This window comes from Drosophila tropicalis, unplaced genomic scaffold (assembly GCF_018151085.1).
Source record: "Drosophila tropicalis isolate 14030-0801.00 unplaced genomic scaffold, ASM1815108v1 contig_867, whole genome shotgun sequence".
Taxonomy (NCBI): domain Eukaryota; kingdom Metazoa; phylum Arthropoda; class Insecta; order Diptera; family Drosophilidae; genus Drosophila; species Drosophila tropicalis.
This window is the reverse complement of record NW_027173362.1, coordinates 2,033,673-2,054,209: the sequence shown is the minus strand read 5'-3', so window position 1 is coordinate 2,054,209 and position 20,537 is coordinate 2,033,673. Positions and strand designations below refer to the sequence as shown.

The 20,537-nt window shown below is 36.9% G+C and overlaps 1 protein-coding gene across 12 annotated transcripts in view; it reads left to right on the top strand.

Moving 5' to 3' along the window:
* The window catches only part of LOC137583721 (uncharacterized protein CG43867), a 110,073-nt gene that overhangs the window by 78,214 nt on the left and 11,322 nt on the right, over positions 1 to 20,537 (top strand). For 10 of the 12 annotated variants that reach the window (XM_068298830.1, XM_068298826.1, XM_068298825.1 and 7 more), the window contains one exon: positions 6,546 to 6,608. In XM_068298830.1, coding sequence (XP_068154931.1) covers positions 6,546 to 6,608 — 63 coding nt within the window. Of the gene's footprint in view, positions 1 to 6,545; positions 6,609 to 9,997; positions 10,738 to 15,142; positions 15,161 to 20,537 lie in introns of those variants that run through there. The other 2 variants (XM_068298836.1, XM_068298837.1) reach the window with 2 other exon arrangements.

Here is a 20,537-nt window from a genome sequence, read left to right as displayed (position 1 = left end):
TTAAAGTTTTAACTAATTTTCTACCTTGCATGAGGCTTCATTATGTGAGTCAAAAGTTTGTAATGAAATGGTTTCTGTTTATTAACAGGAATAAAGAACCAGTCTAATCTACACATCTTTGTTTGTATGTATTTAGCTTAATGGAGCTTTATATTAATTGCCAGGCATTAAGTTTTAAATGGCCACGAAGCTAAAAGAAAAAGTAGAGAGAAAGGGAGAGAAATAAATAAGACGGATGAGTGGTGGGTGGAGGAGTAAAGAATAAATGTGGAATGTGGGGGCCCATGCCAAAAGATGGCCATTAAAAATGCATATCCACTGCAGTTGAGAGTGCTTGTATTTCACTTTTGGTCTCTGTTCTTTTAACGCAATTGGTGTCAATTGCATGAAGGCCACGCCTCCCTTTTTACTACCCATGAACAGCCTTTAAACATGTGGAACTTGAGGGTGACGAAAGCGAGGGCTTGCTTCTCTGTGTTTTCTTTTTTTCCGCGTTTGGGTCAAGTAGAAACAATAAAAACACCAAAATCTAGGTTAACATGGCTTAAGGTGTGTCATTAACTTTTGGCTAAACCAACCAATTCTAGAGGAACAAACGGAGGAACGAAAACGTTAAGAATTAGTGTCAAACATTAACTAAGTATAGTTAGTTGGCATTAAAATAAAAACTAAGTAATACTAAATTTCGAAACCTGCCTCGGGATAATTATTTGAAATCCTTTTCTGCATTATTTGTTCATTCAATTTTGGCTATTTATCCCTACTGATTGTGATTGAAGTCAACTATTTCACATATGTTTTGTACCTTTTTGTGGTACTCTTTATTTCCGTGGTAGTCTTCTATGTATTTTTCGTTCTTAATCTTCAACATGAGTCCTAAGCCGTGCGTCATGATTGCAAAATGTTGCGTGGCTTGACTTAAATCGACGAGAAGACGTTGTCGCATCAAAGACGGCAATGCACACGATGAGCAAGCAGCAACATCGACGACAACGACTAATCTGATTGCCATGATGATGATGATGATGCTCATGATGTACTCGTACTTGCCTCATGCCAATTTGTGTCAATTTGGCGATGAGGCAACGCCCCCAAGTCAAAAAATAACAAGAAAAAAAGTTGAAGGAGAATAAACACAATATATGTGTACCTATTTATACTCCTTGCAGCTTTAGCTTAACTTTAAGCAGCCAATGTCAGATAGAGAAGAAGCCTTTAGCTGCCGCGGCTTCCAAATGGCGTTTCAACTTAATTAGTTCACCTGTGCCAAAGGGTTGCGAAGGGGGTTGGATGGGTAGAAAGATAAAGGCAACATGGAGAGTGGATAAAGACACTTAGTGCGAATGCAGAATGGCAATGAAGATGCAAAGGCAAAACGCCCTTGGCGCATTATCATAATGAGCCAGCCGCTGCACCGAAACAACTCCTTAGAACGGAGGGGTGGGAATACTTTGTAAAGAGAAGAGATAAACCGTATTAGAATTTGGGGAATAAAATCTAATCTAAAAAAAAGGATTACAAAAATAATAAGTTAATATTCAATTGTCAAAAATTATTGTTAGCATATGAAATTAGACGAAACTTGTCTCTTAAACTTAAACTGTAGTCTTATACTCTTTCTAATTATATTCAGACAGAGAATTGAGAATACATTTAAATTTCCTACAACCAGAACAATGTTGATACACAGAAGAAAAGTCACGGTAATTTGTTGGATGAAACGTTCACCAACGATATGTGACACGGTCATTCGAAGGAATGGTCATGGTTAAGCATAATTAAAACATATATTAATTAAAATGTTTAAACCAAGACCGAGGGTCAGCGATACGGAGAGAAGGAGAGAAATGAAATGACAAATGTTAAGAAATTACCTCATCATGCCACACATGGCGTATGAGCAATTTGTTGCCTTAAAAATGTAAAGGGAAAAGTAAGAGAACAAAAAAAAAAAAAAAGCGTTGCTTAATTAAAATGACCAAAGCCCAGACAGCAAAAGAATGAGATAAATAGAGAGGAGTGAAGTGGAAGGGTTGACTCCTGCCGGGAGTCATTTGCAAATGCATTTACTTCCGGTTTTCCTCTCACTACTTCTCCTGCCAGTTGCCGGCTGCTCCCACTCATTATGCAAATGCAAATGTTTTTTAGTCCATTCAATTTGATGGGCAAACGCATAAATGTAATTATAATATGCACTTTATGTCGATATATATACATATATGTATATGAACTATGTAAGAGGTTAGTTTGTATAGTTTCTTATCGATATGGATTGATAGCCCTTACTAGTCGAGATGTGATTTTTCTTGTGATTCTTCTTCTTACTTTATCCGCATTTAAGGAGTAATTTTGCCATTCTCACATCAATCTAGACCCATGTAGACACATAAATAAATGGTTTTTATTTAGTTAATTATTAGACTGCCCTCGCTTATGGGATACGCATATTAAATGTGTATAAATATATAGTACATATATGCATAATTCATAATGATATTTTTAATCAACGATTCGCGTTTTAATTTTCAATTTTAATTTTAATTAATTGTGTCATTTGTTTAACTATTCTATATAATCTCTCTGCCTCTCCCCCCATTTGTCCACTGTAGGCACATGAAGGGGTTAAATTATGATTGTGTTTGTTGTGGCTAATTGTTTATGGCTAGCAGATTTAGTTACATTTTATTGGAGAACGAAAAACAGAACAGAACTGAAAGCTGTTGGCGCCGATGGCAGCAGCAGCTGCTGCAGCTGCTCGCTTAACTAAAATTTCACATAAATAACTAAATACGATTCTGAATCTGAGATTTCAGTCAATTCGTTCACCTAATGGCAGGCAGAATGTTTATGGATTTCGTGTGGCAGTTTTTGAATTGTCGTCAGGTGTCCGGCCAAGGCAATGCAACTCCTGCCACAGATGCCCCTGCAACAACAACAGAGCCACCAACTTTTACTGCAACTGCAACTAAAGGGTCTGCTGAGCAAACTGAACTCAAATCTCAATCGCTTCCTTTGGATGTGATTTGCTCAGAGTTCTTTTCGGTTTTGAATCTGCAATGGGATGCAGATGATGGCTATGGCTTTGATGATCCCCGTCTGCCTGAAATGATCATTTAAGTTTTATTCGTTTAATAAAAAGTAATCAAATGTAATCCCAAAGTCTTTTGAGTCAGCTGCAAGCGGTTGGTAAACAAACCTAAAATAAATAGACACAAAAGCAACAGTTAAGTGGAAAAGCTGGAAAAGTGAAAACCAATAACACGTCTTACAGCTTTAATTTCATTTCTGAAGCTGAATTTCTTACCCATTTATAAAATCAACACTGTGGGAAACACAATATACCTACATACATACATACATAAGTTTCAATAAACAAATCAATGAAACTTTATCCGGGCTAAAACAACAAATAAAGAAGTAAGTTAGAAATTGAAGTCAATCGATTTAAACGGCAATTTTTTTTTTTTAGCTTTCAAATGTTACTTTTATTTTGTTTGTGGGAAACAAGGCCTTAAAACGATCTTGATTAAAGAGCAGTTTATTTGGAATATAAGGACATACATATGTACCTACTTTGGCAACTCTTTAACCACTATAGATTTATTGAAAGCGTTAATAGGAAATCATTTTTTATAGACCCTTGACCTCATAGAAGTTGCCTAAAACTTCTAGAATTGTTCATTGATATCTTTGACAGAGCCAGGACCAAAGACTTGATCATGACGTCTCAGAGCCTCATAGGAGATGCTCTGCCTGCCCCATTGCAACGGACGTATACAACGCGTGTTGCTGCTCATTGGTCTTGATGGACGTTGTTGTTGCTGCTCTTGTGGTGTCTGCGGCGGCGGTGGCAAATTGGAACGATGCGTTAGACGATTTCGCTGTAATATGGCGTCATTGGATTTGACAGTCATGGTGGCTCGCCGTTTCCCCATCATCTGTCCTGAATTGGTCGTGGCTTCAGTTGGCGTTTCCACTTCATCTTTGCCCGTTTGAGCCTTAATGCAGCTAAAAAGTCCAGCCAGGCTAGTACACATTTCAGACACAAACTGAGCTTAACAAGATGAAGTGCAACCGAGTTTTATAGGCGACGACTATGAAGCGGCCCTCTGTTGTGTAAACACAGACTTCGAGGCTAGAGTAAACAGCTGTTTTTTTTTTTTTCGCTAGAGTCTTCCATCTTATTCTTTTTTATGCGTAACATCATGGGCTCTAGTAGTTTCATCTTATAGCCCATTATGACTATGTTAAAAATATTTAGGCTTAATTCCCTACTCTAAATGACTATGACTATAGATATGACTATGACTATGATGGTTGATATTGGTATTTCTCAGTTTGTAGTTTTTTTTACTTACTTTTTCTTACAAAAAGATGAAATGACAAAAAGAAAGATTTTTGATTCTATCCTAAATTAAAATGTTTATATGTGTGCACTTGCTTTTGTTCGTTTCTATCAATATATATACATATATTGATATGTATATATGTATGTACATATATCCTTTGAGAGTTTTGTTTTTTGTTTGCTGCTCTTGTTGTTGTCATTTTAATAAATGATTCGGTTTCAGTTGATTTGTCGATGCGAAATGGATTTATATCAAATAACTGTCATCCCCTTACGAGTCTCTAATCGAATTACCACGCCTACCTCCCAGTATTCGTCGTAACATTATACTCATACGCCCACTCTTTAAAGGTCTATCAAGCTCTAATGCCTCTTTGCTCTATGACTTCCGTTGCTCTCCGTTTGCCATTCACTTCCGTTCATCAGCGATAAGAGGCATCATATTTGCTTTATTCCTTTTTTGTTCTCAACATTTTGGCAGCCATCAATCAGAAGAAGCGAAACATAAAGCAGTTGTTGTTGTAAGCGTTAGAGAATAGGTGGAGTCAGTCACCTCCTCCACTTGTATCGAAAATTAATACACTTAAAGCCTATTGAAGTAGTAGAGAAGATGTCGTAGATGATTGCCATGGCTTAAAGCTCCCAGTGGCGGAATCAAGTCGTTAACGCCTCAACTGATGTCGAGAGTCAGCTATCCAAACTGCTATCCGCTGCCACCGCCGCTCACCTCCCGCATTTCTTTGCTCGCGGGCCACTTTGGTGATTAATTGATGGAATTCCAAGAGGCTCTCGCACGCCAGCCAACCAAAGCACCCAAAGCAACCGAAACACACAACATAACAGAACAGAAATACAACGGAATACAAAAGGCGATAGACCAAACCCCGACCCTTAACCAAAAGGGGTTGGGCGGGAGGTGAGTCCTGCTAGCTGCGTGAGGTTTATGCCTGCGGGAGGCTATTTACATGGCATATCCGTTATGGCCCTGTTAATGGCAAACCATTGAGCAGTTAAAAGTGCGAGATTAGCATTTCCGCTAGGACAAAGCATGACATACTCGTATATATCGCCTTTTCCTATTCACACTCCCCCAGTCAGTGAATCGAACTGATGATTTGGGTTTTGCTTCTCTTCTCTTCTAGAGAAGTTCTTTAGCTGGGGACAAAGTCAATGAGGAAGACTTTAAGTCATGCTCCTCAATAAGTTCTTTAATCTTACATATCTAAACGGAGACCATAACAGTGGACTCAAAGGAGGTACCATGCCAAAAAGACTCCTCTGAGATTGAATATAGAAAGTACTCCCAATTGGTAAGGGTATGTTTACCTCTCAATTTTCCCATTGCGTTTGTAGACGCGGTCTGAGCAGGGTGTGTCAGGTGATGAGCCGACCGACCCACTTAAGTAACCGTCGCTTGTTTAAATTAATAGGTGGGATTGGCAGACGATTTGTCGCCTGCCCTTAAACTTGCCGTTGCGTCAATTATATTAAAAGCTTAATCAAAGAAAAAAACAAAAAAGAAAAAGAAATGTGCAAACTGTGTTCTTTTTTGTTATTTATTAAGCTCAAGTTGTTAGTTATTACAGTATGATTGATGGGTAGATTGATGATTTGATTAACTGACTGTTGCCTAGTTCTCAAAAAGGCCCCAGTGTCGCCATCTATCTGACGACCAACACTGAAAGCTTTTCTTAGAACTTTACCACACTGAAATATGGGGAATTTCATAGTGGGAAATTTAGAATTTGAAAAAAATCGGTTAACAAACGGTTAAAGCTCTTCGATTTGTTTGAGCTTCTCCTTACCAAATGTAGATATACATAGCTTTGCCTACCAAAGTCAAATGTAAATAACAAAGAAAAATTACTCATACGCAGAATTTATAAACAATACGAAATCAAATCAACTGTTACTAAGACCCAGAGACCAGAAAAGATCTTAATCTTATATCTAATAAGAAAAGTTATTCTTTTCAGAACAAACAAAACCAAAGTAAAAGAAAAGAAAAGTGACAAATTTTGGTAGAATAACTTAAATACAATTGAAATTGTAGTTTGGATCCTTTGATCTTTCTTCACTCTTTTGAATAGAAATCTGAGTAAATCGTACAGTAAATAATATTAAAATGGTTGTTGGTTAAGCAAGCATTATTAGCTAAAACTTTCATAAAACTTTTTCTTCTTTTTATCTATTTTAGTTAACGGAACTCGAACAACGCGTTATCGAAGCGGAAGAACGCGCCGAGGATGCTGAGGATAAGGTAAGTCATTAAATAACTGACTCATAGACTGATTTCGGTGTTTGTCAGGATGTAAAAAGTGATAACCAAGGGTGGAAACATTTTCAATGCCAGAGACATTGAGCCCAACCAGACCGCAGCATCATTAGAAAACAGTTTGAAGCATTTAGTAGATAAATGAAAAGAATTGGGGATGGGAATTGGGATAAAGTTGATGCTGGAGTTGGAGTTGGAGTTGGCCAGACAACTTTTTGGCACATGCTGGCAAACATTTGCTGCTGGACCAAAACCAAAAATATTGTCACCAACAACTGGGTCCCCCAGACGCAAACAAAACATAAATCGACTTCCGTGCCGGAAATACACATTAATGCAACACTGCGTACTTCTCCCACACTCCCCCATTCGTTTATCCTTCGTTTGTGTTCGTGTTCGTGCAAGTGCAAATGATGCGAAGCTTTTGTCCAACTCCAAAAAGGCATAAAAACTACCCCAATACAAAAACACATACATATATACACACTTGTATATGTAAGTGTGTGCGTATTTTCCATACAGACTCCCCAGTTTGTGCCGTATTTTCAATATCAAATTCACATTGTTTGCATTTAACAAGTCCCCAGGGGTTCCTTTTTTTTAGCTTTACTCATATTGTTGTACACCTTACGCACTGGCCAGGAACTCCTTCCAAACAACCACCAGAATCAGAATCAGCAGCAGCAGAAGCAAATGCAAATATTTTCCCTAAGCCTTGGCTTCAGGTTTATCTTTATCCCCCTCGCTCGCTATATGGGACGTTCCTTAGCGCCCTGCCATGGGCGCTGGGGCTGGGGCCGCCGTTTCCAGCCAACAACCAACCAACCAACCACTGTGACAAATTGAATTCTTGTTGCTTTGTTTGGTGTCGAGATTAAATTCATGTTCAAACAAAACAACAACAAGAACAACAGCATCAGAAGCAACACATGATGTTAACTAGCTTAGCCCTGAGCCCAATGAGAGGGTTGCCTCTAATACCCAAAGCATGCCTTGGTCTATCTTTCAACAGTTTCTCGGGTTCGTTTTCATACTCATTGCGTATGCTTCAATTAGCCAGGCCTTAAAATGAGTTTAACTCATTAGAAACTATATATTATAACGAGCGTAACCAGTTTGCCTTGAGAACTTATTAGGCAAGGTTCACCTGTAATGACGCCGAGCGACCTTAAGTAAAAACCAGAGGGCAGGGGCTTCGTTCCACCGCGCCAAAGATCTTATATCCTTGCAAGTTTTTTGTTTTTTGTAAATCAAGGTTTTATTTAAAAAGTTGAATGTTCCCGACGCCACGGCCCTCATATGACAGGCCCTTATATGACAGCTATATAATATGATTATCCGATTTTGATCAAATTCGGCACGGTCCCTAATATTTATATTAAACTGACAAATAATAATTTTGACGACAATCGCGTCAAAAGTAACAAAGTTATTAATAAAAGTCACTGTTTTCGGACGATCGTATCTATGGGATCTATATGATATAGTGCTCCGATCCGGCTGAATCCAAGATATACAAACTGTGCAGTGTATCTTTACAAGCCTTATGCAACATTTCGTTCTGTAGCTCTTACAGTCTGGGAGGACAAACGGACAGACATTAATGATTAATATATGAATTCGCCTAGTCGTGCCAATCAAGAATATAGGTGTTCCCATGGGAGCAATCGGTGGTAATCTGTGACTTTGATCAATAAGTTCGATATTTGCTATGCTAAGATTGTAGGCCGTTCTTTTGCTAACATTAGACTTTTTAGATAAAACGTTTCTCCATCTTGAGGTAAGGAAAAAGAAACAAAAAACCTGAAGTTATTTTTTTTTTAATTTTAAAAATTTCGCTGATCCAAGTTTAATTTTAATTTTTTCTATTGTTTACTTGTTAAAGTTTTTTGAATTATATGCAACATATCATCAACTTATTTTAAGGAAATTCGAATCGTTTTAACTTTATTATTATTATAAGAATAGGAAATAGTTGTAAACTATCAACCTAATATTTTAACAAGCACTGCTTCAAATGGATTGTATATATTTCTGTGTTGTAAAAACCGATAAACATTGTAAGGATTCAACAAAAAAAAACCAAATTAAATCCTATGTAGCCAATTCTTATTTGATATTAACAAAAAAAAGGCTTTTGAATAGAAAACGCCTGTACTTTCTACAGGTTCAAAAGATCGTCAATAAGATTTAATGAGTCAATGAGATACCACTTTTCTGAAATCGGTGGTAAATTGTTATCAACGGTTAAGAATTATTTATTTATTGTTAAAAAGAGTCAAAATAGAGTTTACTTTACAAAAGAAGCAGTGATAGTCGAAAAAACTTTCTACCGAATTGATTGCTTAATTTAAATCAATTAGCCAATTTAATTATGATTATTATTTTATGGTTTGATTCATTGTTGGCTTGAAACTGATTTGAATAAAATAGTGTTGCATACTTTTGAGCATATGCACATGGCATTTATTCCTTATGCTCCCAATGCCCAGTGTTGTAAAGCGCATTAAGGGTGACTTTTAACGTACTTGAGCTTGCGTAAGAGAGAGAGCGAGAGTCAATGGAATTTTGTTGTTGCTTGATAGTATTTCTTCTTGTTCTTTTGTTAATATTAAAAGAGAAATGCAAGCCCAGCTGTCAGATGTTGAAAAAACAACCCCCCGAAAGCGATGTGAAGCATGGCTGAAGAAAACTGAGAAAAAGGAATCATCAAACGTAACGAAGAGAAACTACAATGTACAAAAAGTAGCGTAACAATTGTGTGTGCGAAGAAGACTTGTAGCTGCAACAACATTTGCATTTCCTCCTCTTTTTTTAGTTGATTATCCCAGTTTAAGTCCTCTACTAACAATTTTAATTTGTTCAACCAACGAGCTAAGTGCGAAAATATTAACAAAAATGAAACCACGAGTTATTAAATAAATCTAAAATAAAAAAAAAACGGCTCTAACACTTGTCAAAGTAACCAAAAAAAAAAAAAAAGCGCGGGGTTGGCCCACATAACTGTTGGTCCTGGCCCCCTCCTAAAACCAGGATACGGAATATATATGTAGCAAAATACAATTGTTTCTAAAACAAAGTGAGCTTTGTGATTACATCTCCAAGGACAGTTTTGAATTGGAATTGTTATAAAGGAATCAAATTTGCATTATAAACCAAAACGGGCGGCCATTCACATTTCGCTTACAACCAAGTTGAGAGAGTGTCTGATAGAGAGAGAGAGAGAGCGAGAGAAAGCTAACTCACCCCCAAAATGAGAGAGCGCAGACGTGAGAGCAAGCGCGCACATGTCAATGACAGCTGACTGGCGAAACGGTAAAAGCAACAAAAAAGAAACTACCAAAAAAAAAAAAAGGAAAAAAAAACCCGCAAACAAGAAGATAAAGATGAAGAAAAAGAAGTTGAAGCAGACAACAAAAAGCCTTACAGTGTATTTATTGTAAATGTAAATAGTAAAATCTATTTAATTTAAAAATCAATCAATGAAAAAATTCTATGTAAAGTGCTTCTGTGTGGTGTTCACCGATCGATCCGTATCAATGGAATCAATGAAACATATCAAACTAAACCGATAGAATGAAGAACTGACAGCCAGCAGCAAGAAGAAAACGTCCATTTACAGCAACAACAACAACAACAACAAAAGGAGCATCAACTACAACGAAGAAAGAGAACAAAAAAGTTCAGCTTGTCCTTAAACTTTCTTTTTTTACATTGCAAATTTTAGAAGACAAATACAAGTATTTTAAATTTAATTGGACCAACAACAACAACAATTTTTTTTAACACATTCTACATTTACGTGTTAACAATCCTGTAGAAAGCAAAAAAACAAAAAACGAAATAGAAAATAGCAAAATGTTCCTCTCTCGACGTGGGGCAAAATGTTGCCGCTGTTGCGTCTGCTGTCGTCACAAACAAAGAAAACCCGTTCCGCAACTCCATTAGCCACATAATCTGCCAAAAAGGACCAAGGACAACGACAACGACACAATAACAACAACAACAGCAGCAACAATAACAACAACAACGAAATCAACATTGTTGAATTGAAAATTTTCAAAAGCAACGAATCAAGTGTAACTCTATTTAAATGGATAACTATAGAAAAAAGGTGAGAAAGAATGCAATTCATTGCCCACAAAGGACCTTCATACCACAAACAAAATAAATTCAAAGATGGCCATGAGTGTAAAACCCCCAAAAGACTATTGAGAGTGTCAAGGACTGTCATGATAGATGTATCATAACCCTACCCATTCTGGGTCATATATACAAATTGCACGCAATATTGCGGGTACACTGAACAAAAAAACACTGTCAGTTAGGATTTTATAATAATAGGGTCTTTTGTCAATATTAAATGCTATTTATTTGGAATCTATGTGGAACATCAGTGTAGTTAATGCTATAAACTGTATTTTATGGTTATATTTGGTCATATTTGATTCAAAAGGAAAAAAATTTTCAATGTTTCGAATTTTTTTGGGAGTTGTGAGACATTACATCAAATTCATTAAAATATAATTTTTCAAAGATTATTTTTATTCAAAATCATAGACGAATGCAAAGGGGTAGTCCATTAGAAATTAAAAACTTCAGACTCTATGCAGGACAGGGTCCTTTTAAATACCTGACAAATTTTTACTGGTCTCTTCTTTGCTATGTATCATTTATCGATATTGTACTATCCCTAATGTTTTCATTTTTATATAAAATAATGTATTTTACAAATAAATTATATACATGACGATTGCATATACATACATAAGTATGTGAATCTCTGTTTTTCGTTTTGAATACCGAATTTGGAAAAATAAGAGACATTAAAAGACATTTATAAATTGTTTGTCCTTTATAAGGGATTATCCGTTTTCACAATAATCGAAATTAAATTGTTGAAATCTGTTTCTATTATTTCTAATAAAGTCCTAACAAAGAAAAAAAAAATGTTCTTTAAAGTTAAAACAATTTGAGTAATACTAACAATAAGAGATGTCTTAATACAAGTGGCCATATGAAAATATATGTATATGTATGTATATGCTGATATGCATTTCTAATCTATTTTTTAAATCAGAAACATATTCTATATATCTTCTTCTGTCAACGCATAGTCTTTGTAGTATCTTTGAAAACATTTTAAACATTCTTGACACCGGCGCATTTATACGTATGCAAAGATATTGCCCCATACCCTATAACATTTGGATGTCAAAAGAGAACACCCACTCACCTGTTCTCAATAAAATCGTCCAAATATTTTTGACAAATTTTCTATGATGGCCTCAAATTAGAAATGAGAAAATTGAAATATTTATGGGTATATTACAAAATCAATCATGAAATGGAAATGTATGTATGTGTGGATGATCAAAGGAGCAGCAGCAATATCAGCATTTTAACCTTTTTGTTGCAAATCATGAAACTGGGTCAGTCTTTGTAATGATTGCATTTCATTTATCTTTAGACTCGACTCTTTCTGTCCATCAGGCAGCAGCAGCAACAGCAAAATCAATTAACTTGAATGCATAGCCATCCATGATTCCTGTTTATCATCATCGTCGTCATGATGATGGTTCAGGCCGTTGATTGATTACTAGCGAAAGATGCAACTATGGAAACCCGTAGACAGGGGCAAGGGTGGGGGCATGTGGCACGTGGCTAGCTCCTGGGCACACATTCATGCATATACAGTGTCTCTATATTGCGCTCGGACTACTAACAATTTATCTCTTTCACAAGTTGATTAGATTTCCAGCCATAGTTAAAAGTTGACTTTAATAATTATTGTATGAATTGGATAGATACTCTATAAAAAATAAAGTGCAACTACAACTAAAACACGTCACTGACAGTGGCAACGATTGCCAAACCTGAGGACAGAAAAGAGATAGTAGAGCATTCGGTAGTCACCTATGAGTTATGCATTGTATACATTCAGCCAATTCCATGGGCGCCTCCCATCTTAGCGGGCAGCATTATGATTATGCATAAAAGTTCACAGGGGAAGAAAAGTGGAATGAATAGGTGAGGGTAGACGGGAAGAGATTGAAATGGGCATTGAAGTAAAGTTGTTTGTTTGTTTGTTTATTTGCTTTTGTTGCACTGTTTCAGTTGAGAATTAATGATGCTTGCATCCGTCATCAGAGTGCAACAACGTCATCTTACCATCTCTCTACGCCAAGCACACACACTTTCCACAGCCGACCATATCTCGCCCACACTTAGACCTCAGATCTTAGACCCGCCTCTCGAGCGTTCCTCCTCCCTCCAACCGACCATCTACCTTCTCGCGTTCACATTTGAAAAATGTAATGCGTTTTGCCTTTTTTTTCTCCTATATTTTTCTGTTTTTTCCCCCTCTGCCCCCTCAATTTAAGTGGTTTTTTGTAGTAGCTGCTGCTTTCTTTATTTAAAACTCATCATCAGCCCGAGTCGTCGACGACGACATCATTTGGCGGCGGAGTTCTTTGGATATAAATAGAGGCTAGAGCTCCCTATGAAGTAGCAAAACTGTTGCAGTTGCTGCTGTTGCTCGATGTGAGAATGATGTGTTAGATATATCGTCAAAGATCCTTACTTTTATGACTGACAGTTTGCTAGTTTGCCAAATGATGATTTAAAGTCCACAAAAACCAAAAACAATCCATAAAACTAGTGCAAAAATGTATATAAGACAAAAAAAAAACATTACTTCGACTCGATCAAGTGAAATTCCTTGTTAGACCTTAATCATTACAGTATCCACCAGTCCAGGGAATAGATTTGAATTGAATAAGGCAATTAACCGACCTAATTATCACTAGATCATCATATTAACGAGAAAACATGATATTAAAGTATGTACTTTTGTTTAAAAATAATAAGTATATACCTCAATTTGTCTGGGATGAGCGAGAAAGTGTTTTCATCTACACTTGGCTGCCATCCAGTCTACTCCAGAAATGTATATACATATAATGATATGATGCATTCTTGTTCCTTTTGTGTTCCTCCAACTGCCTCGACACTGTCTAGCCAATATATGTATAATCTTTATGCTCTGATGGATAGATGGATGGTTGGTTGGTTGGAGTGGGATGAATCTGAAATCTCTCGCCATCTCTCCACACTATGTATACTGAGTCATCTCTTTGCCAATTTGTTTGCCGTTGTTGTTTTTTAATCAGCCAAATTGTTGACACCGAAAAAACAGAAAGAAAGCCAACAACAAAACCGCAAACAATCGGAGATAGAGAGAGAGTAAGAGAGTGTGTACAACAAACAAAGTTCTTTCTTTGAGAGATAAATTAGATGGCGCCGTGTTGCTACTTCTCTGGACATGTAATCTGACATGTAACAAGCCATCTGCCTTTCTGCCATGACACGCACTTTTTTTGTTGTTCCTCTCTCAGCGTCATTTTGAAAAGTTTCCCAGTGTGAAGAAGTCCCAGTGAGTGATACTATGTGGTCGTTCTTTGAGAAATTGCAAATAAACCAGAGTAAACATTCTCCATACTCGTAATGTTAACCCAAACGCCAAATTGTGTGTGTCTTTAAGTGTGTGTGTGTGTGAGTGTGTGTGTGTTTGCCTGATATATGACATACATATAACCAAAGATGAATTACCTATGCCACCGACCCGACCCACCGACATCCACCCCAAAAATAAAAACTCACTTCGCTTCCATGTTGAGCTGAAAAACTTCCCTCCGCTATGTGTCAGCTGTCCGAACTGAATGAATGAATTTCCCCCACGCAATTTCCCCCGTGCGCAAGGCAAACTAAGGCAAAAACAAAAAAAACACTCTCACACGCGATGAAGAAAAAATTTCCCTCGATTCATTTGGTGGTTTCTTCTTGGTCGACGAGGGTTCAGTGTTCACACTGCTTCACAGTTGCTCAACTAGCATCGAGTGGTAGAGTCGTCGTCGTCGTCGTAGTCGTCGCCCGTAATCGTCATACGTAGTGTAGTCGGTCTGCCACTCATTTGCGTGTCGTGTTTCCCATGGTTTTCGAAAAGTTTTTCAACGCTCAACAATAAAATTTTTCAATACTTTCAAGTGCGAATTTCGAAAACTTCTTGAATTTGTATGCGTGTGTGTGGGTTTTTTTTTTGTATTTGTTTTCTTTATCAAGTATCCACCCTTTTGGCACGATCAGCACCCGCTAATCCTCCCTCCCATTCTATCTATAAAAGAATAGAAAAACCGGTTTCCTAAGACTTGTGAATTATTTTCTGTTTTGTTTTTCTTTGGTTCCATTAATAGTTTTTAGGTTATAGGGCAAAAATCAACCCTCGTTACATTATAATGCCCGAACCCTTAAAAACTAAACCTATGCCAATGAACTTTTCCCCCTCATTTCGGTTTTCTGATCTTATGCTATTTTTTTTTTTTTTTTTTTTTTTTTTTCACAGCACTAAAGTGCATTTTGGTATGTGTGTAAACGTGTGTGTATAATTTGCAAAAACTATAGAAGAAACTTTTACCTAAAAATGGCAAAAATTCAAGGAGTTTTTGTGATGTGCCTAGGCACAATGTGGCCAGAGAAATGTACGTATAACACAAATCCAGCTCGAATAAGACTAAACTTAAACTAAAGAATGGAAAGAAATAATTCCAATAGGATTATAGTTAAATGACAGATCTGCTAACATGCCACCCAAATCGTCTGCCGGTCGAAAATGCTTTGTGATAGTCGAAAATTGAATAAACTTAAACTAAAGAATTTGAAATTAATTTTTTTAAATATTTCAATAAGCTTCTAACTAAATGATTCATTTGGAAACAAAGTGTTCTAATGAGTTTATAAAGAAATTCCTCATTTTACAAACTGTAAATATATTTTAACATTATATTAGACCCAAGGAAATGTCTCACCCAAATCGTCTGCTGGTCCCAAATGCTTTCTTATAGTCGAGAATTCAATAGATAAACAAATCGAATCATATTTAGTTGGAATATTTATTTAAAAAAAGCAAACTTGAGATGTGCAAGTCGCCGATTTGCACAAGAAAAAGAAGAAAAAGTCCTGTCTGTAAGGTGAGGAAGGACATCAGTTGATTTGATATTTGAAAGGGCAACGAATCATAGGAAGATATCGGTGAAAAATATAGCAGAAAGAATTTCCAGCCATCTTTTGACTGATCTTTAGGCTGGTTTATTGATAATGCTGAACTTTTATGAAATTGGAAACAATAAAACAAAAGTATCTGCAATTTTACATTGTCAAATAAGAGTTTTATGAAGATAAAAGTTATAACGAATAAGGAAAACATTGCTAATTATGGATACATGTATCTTTTTGTTTTATGAACTCTCACTGAAATGAAATGAAACTTTGCTAACTAGAATTATAATGCCATGCCACTTCTTCACCATGCTAAAACTGGTTGGGAATTACAACTGGATTAAGCATAGATTATAGATAAAATACCAAAAAAGTTATTAATGCATTTTCATACAAATAATATTGAGAAATGTATTAATCTATATTAGACGATCAATTGTTAAACTTCAACTTATTCCTTCTATGACCAATCAAAGCCTCAGATTTTCTCTCTTTCTCCCTTATCAGGTCATTCGATATGAAATTATTGTCTTCGTTTTTCTACGTGCTTGAGCCGCAGCTGTTTGAAATGTTTCAAAGCAAAAATCGAATATTTATGAACAGCGAAACGTTTACAGCGCGTAGGAGGAGCAGTTGGGGGGGAAGAGAAGTTGAAAAACTTCTTCATCAAATATATATCAAGTTTATTTCATGTTGTGAAATACATTCAATGCATTATAAGTAAAGAAAATGTTTTGTGTCTCTTTTAATTGCTCAAAGTTTTACTCGAGTCTCCAGACTCTCTCTCTAGTCTCTTCGTAACGCATCAGTGGAACGAAGACTAGAAAAAAGTAAAGCCAAACTTGTCTTTGTTGCCATCGTCTACTACGACTGTCTGCTGTCTGCTATCTGCTGCTTCTGTTGCTTCACGCTTAATTGGTTATGTCGATGGGGAAAAAGGTCACGTTTATGAGTTTGTCGATCGAGCAAGCTTTTTTCAAGTCCAAAACGACTGAAACCAAGGCCCCATACGGACCCAATACGCCCATGGGGATGGTGACACTGGAGCTCCATTTCACCATTTAGCACTCCTTTTAGCCCCTTATGCAGCAATCCGAAAAAAACCTTTTTAACAACTTACAGTTGAATGCACATTTTGTTTTATTCTCTTCTACCTTTTAAATTAAAAAAAAGGAAAAAAAACAAACAACAAAGTGCAATTTGAAGCTAATGTTTGAAGGGCTTTTTTTCCTTTTTGGTTTTTTGTTGGGTTTCCATAATTAACGCAGAGAATGCATTTGCATTGGGAAACACCACACCCACTTTTAAAGGTATCTGCTCCACTCTGCCCCTTCCCCGAAAATTTTATCACAGACAAAAAGCCAAAAAATGATTGAAAAACGAGCAAAATGGGGGTAAAAGTAATTTTTTCCTCACTTTTTACTTAAATTGTCGGCATTTCTCCTTTACTTATTTGCACCAGACAACAGACGCATGGGTGCCGCATGGTGCAGCACTCTCCCCACTTCCCCCGCATCATCGCCCTAGACTTTCTATTCTCTCCTTTCGCACACAGTTAGCGGCAGCTTTTCCTCATGACAATGGACATTGTTTGTCTTTTGACATTTTCTTTATCTTTTTTCTCAGTTTTTGTTGTTATTTTTTTTTTTTTTTAAGTGGCCAGAACCAGAAGCTTAACCAGAAGAGACACTTGAGTTAGGGCAAACTGGGAGCTTTATAAGGAAACTAAATACTAAAGTGGCAAAAAAAAAAAAAGAGTCTAAAGAGTATCCAGAGAAGTTTAATAAACATTCATTTCCTGCTTTCAATTTTGAGTCAAATTCTGTTAAGCAATTTGCTGAATTTTGAATCCTCACCTTTATTTGCACCTTCCGGCATTCTGCATTATCAAGGAAGGACAGCAATTCGATTTTATTGCCAAAACGATGACATTTTTATTGCTGACAAAGGCGAAATCCTTTCGGCCAGAGCCCTCTGCCCATTCTGCTTCCCATTTCCTCTACCACTTAACATAAATCTGACATATAGCCATTGGCATTAACTGCAGGAACACCACCACCTTCTCCAGAGAAACCGACAAATGAAATAAAGAATTGGATTATGCTCAATAAAATACATTTTCACACAAAATGAAGACGACAGCCATAAAAAAAATGAATGAATAAAATGCGACCGACCAAGAAAAAAAACCCAAAAATGTGCATTTCAATAGAGAATTTGAATAAAAACTTCGCTCAATGCTGGAACTATTCCATTTCCGTCTATGAATCCTTTCTAGTTTTTTTATTACCAAATGAGCAGACGCAATTATGTGGATGTGGGTGAGCATTGGGGCGGGGGGGGAGAGAAAAATAGTCTCAACCAGATGACTAACGACAATGAACCACAACAAAATGAGTGTGAAGAAGGGTGGTGAGGGGGCACTGAGTTGATGACTCAGTTGTGGCTAGGAAAACCAAAGGGTTTCCAGGCGGTTGAAAACTTTTTTCGCCAGCGATGATTAATTTTCCTTTACTACGCGATTTATATTCACATATATTGAGTAAGCAATCGGCCAAAGGATCATTAAACTTGAGTTTCTTTCATCATCAGTTTTAATATCAATCCAATCAGTGCTAGCTCACCATTTTGGTAAGAGAAGTCAAGCATTTTGGGCACTTTGAGAGGAAAATCGTTCCTTGTATATCGAAGTTTGATCAGTTTTAGAGGCACACCCCAGGATCCAATACCGCTGACTAATGGAAACGTTTCTCTCAAAGTTGAGCATTCCATTCGAACAGTGAAATCTATAAATATGTTGGCCCTAGCTATTTCAGTTCTAAGTATTTCCAAGGCCATAAAAATTTTCATATTTTAGATGACAATAAATTTATTGTTTTCGGTTATTGAATATGATTTATAAGATATACATTTTCATTCCGTACAAATTTGATCAGTTTTAGTGGTTCATCTTAATTAAGTATGAAATCATTTATTTATGTGCATTCTTTGATCTTATGCATGGTGAGGGAATGAAGGGGACTGCTTCGCCCCCTTTTTAGTTTATGTCTAACAAATTTTAATGGTTTTGCCTCCCTTTGGCAATTTGTTAATATTACAACGAGGGGAAAATATGCCGAAAACACACGAAAAATCTCCTTTACGTTCCCCGTTCCAGCTAGACGAAATTGATGCCTCTTGCACTTAGTCTATGATGGGTCCCCCCCCATCCTAATATCATCTAGCATTTGATGTGTCCGTACACATACTACATATATTTTATTTGCGTTTCTTGTGTTTTTGTTTCACTTCTTGAGCAAATCTTCTATCCGCTTCTCCCATCCGCACTCGCACTCCATCCACCTCGGACTTGGACTCCAAATCCAACTCCAACCCCGACACCTCCTCCTACTACTAGCCCCCAAACTGCTGCTACTGCTGCTGTGTCCCAACATTTTCGACGTTTAATTTCGAGTCATGATTCCATTGTTATTTATAGCAAACTGCCGCTGGAAAAAGCATCCAAACAGAAGCAGCAGCAGCGGCAGCCACTCTAGACAACACTCCATAAAATATTGTTGCCATCGCCCCCTCACCGGCTCCTCCCCCGTCGCATCTCTTGCCACTCCATCAATTTTGAGCCCCCACTTATGTGTATCTTCATCCCCATTCCTGCCACTGCTGTTGCTCTTGCTGTTGGCACGCGACGTTGTCGTTGTTGTCGTCTAGTCTGAGGGGATCTGGCACTTATATCTCCCTCATCCAGCTTTAGCTTAGGGTCTCTCTCTCTCTCTCTCTCTCTTTCTTTTCCCCGCTTCCATTTTATCTGCTCAATTTTCTTTTCTTTTCAAATGCGAGTCGACATTGAATATAATTCGAATTTAATGCAATTGAGACCACTTAGAAGCAAATATTATATATGTATATATATAAAAACATTCTTAGAGATAAAGTTTAAAAGTTAGACATTAAAATTTAGCTAAATGCAAAACCAAGATACTATTCATTAGAACATCTATTTATCGAACTTCATTTTAAGCTGGGCTTTCAGATCAAACCATTTGGAAAAGCTCAAAGCCAAGCTCTGTGTTGATTTCAACTTGACTAATCTGGCTAACTCTTTTGAGTCTTTCCCTTCTATTTTTTCTGGCAGTCTGAGCCAACTTCTTCTCTCATCTATTTCACGCTTTACATGGTATACAATTTTTTCATTTTCTGTTGTTCTCAAACTTCCATTTTCTTCTTGTCTCTGTTGTGGCGGCGACTTCAGCGATGATGATGATGATGGTTTTTCCATCACAGTCAATGTCAATATTTGCTGCATGTTTTGGCAGCTCTGAAATTGAAAAAGAAAAGAAAAGAAAATGAATAACGCAAAAAATGTGCATGATTTTCGTGCAAATTACGACGGGTCTAGTCTATTACCGAGATGAAAATGACTGTAAACATTGTGCATTCTCATAGGATTAGGAACTCCTTCATTTTAACACATCGCAGACTCACAATCAGCGTATTTCGCCTAGCGAAACAATTAGATTTGTTGCCAATGGCACTCGTCGAGTGTCTCTCGCCGCTTCTACTCGTTACTTTAACACCGACGAGTTTCATTTTGAAAAACAAAACGTGTTGCATGCTTTGAGGCTGACTTCAGTGCAGAGAATTAACTATGCATAAATATGTATTATCCATTTAATATATAATGTGATTTCTGTTTTCCCTCTGATTTATAATGCAGACATCGTTTGCCAGATATTTCCCTATTTCAAGCTGCTGCAGTTTAAAACTTTCCACCAGCAAGAGATGGAGATAGAGTTGGGAAAAGAGTGTCGTGGGTCGTGCGGGGGAAAAGCTTAACTTAATCAGTTTTGTAAAGAAAAAGTA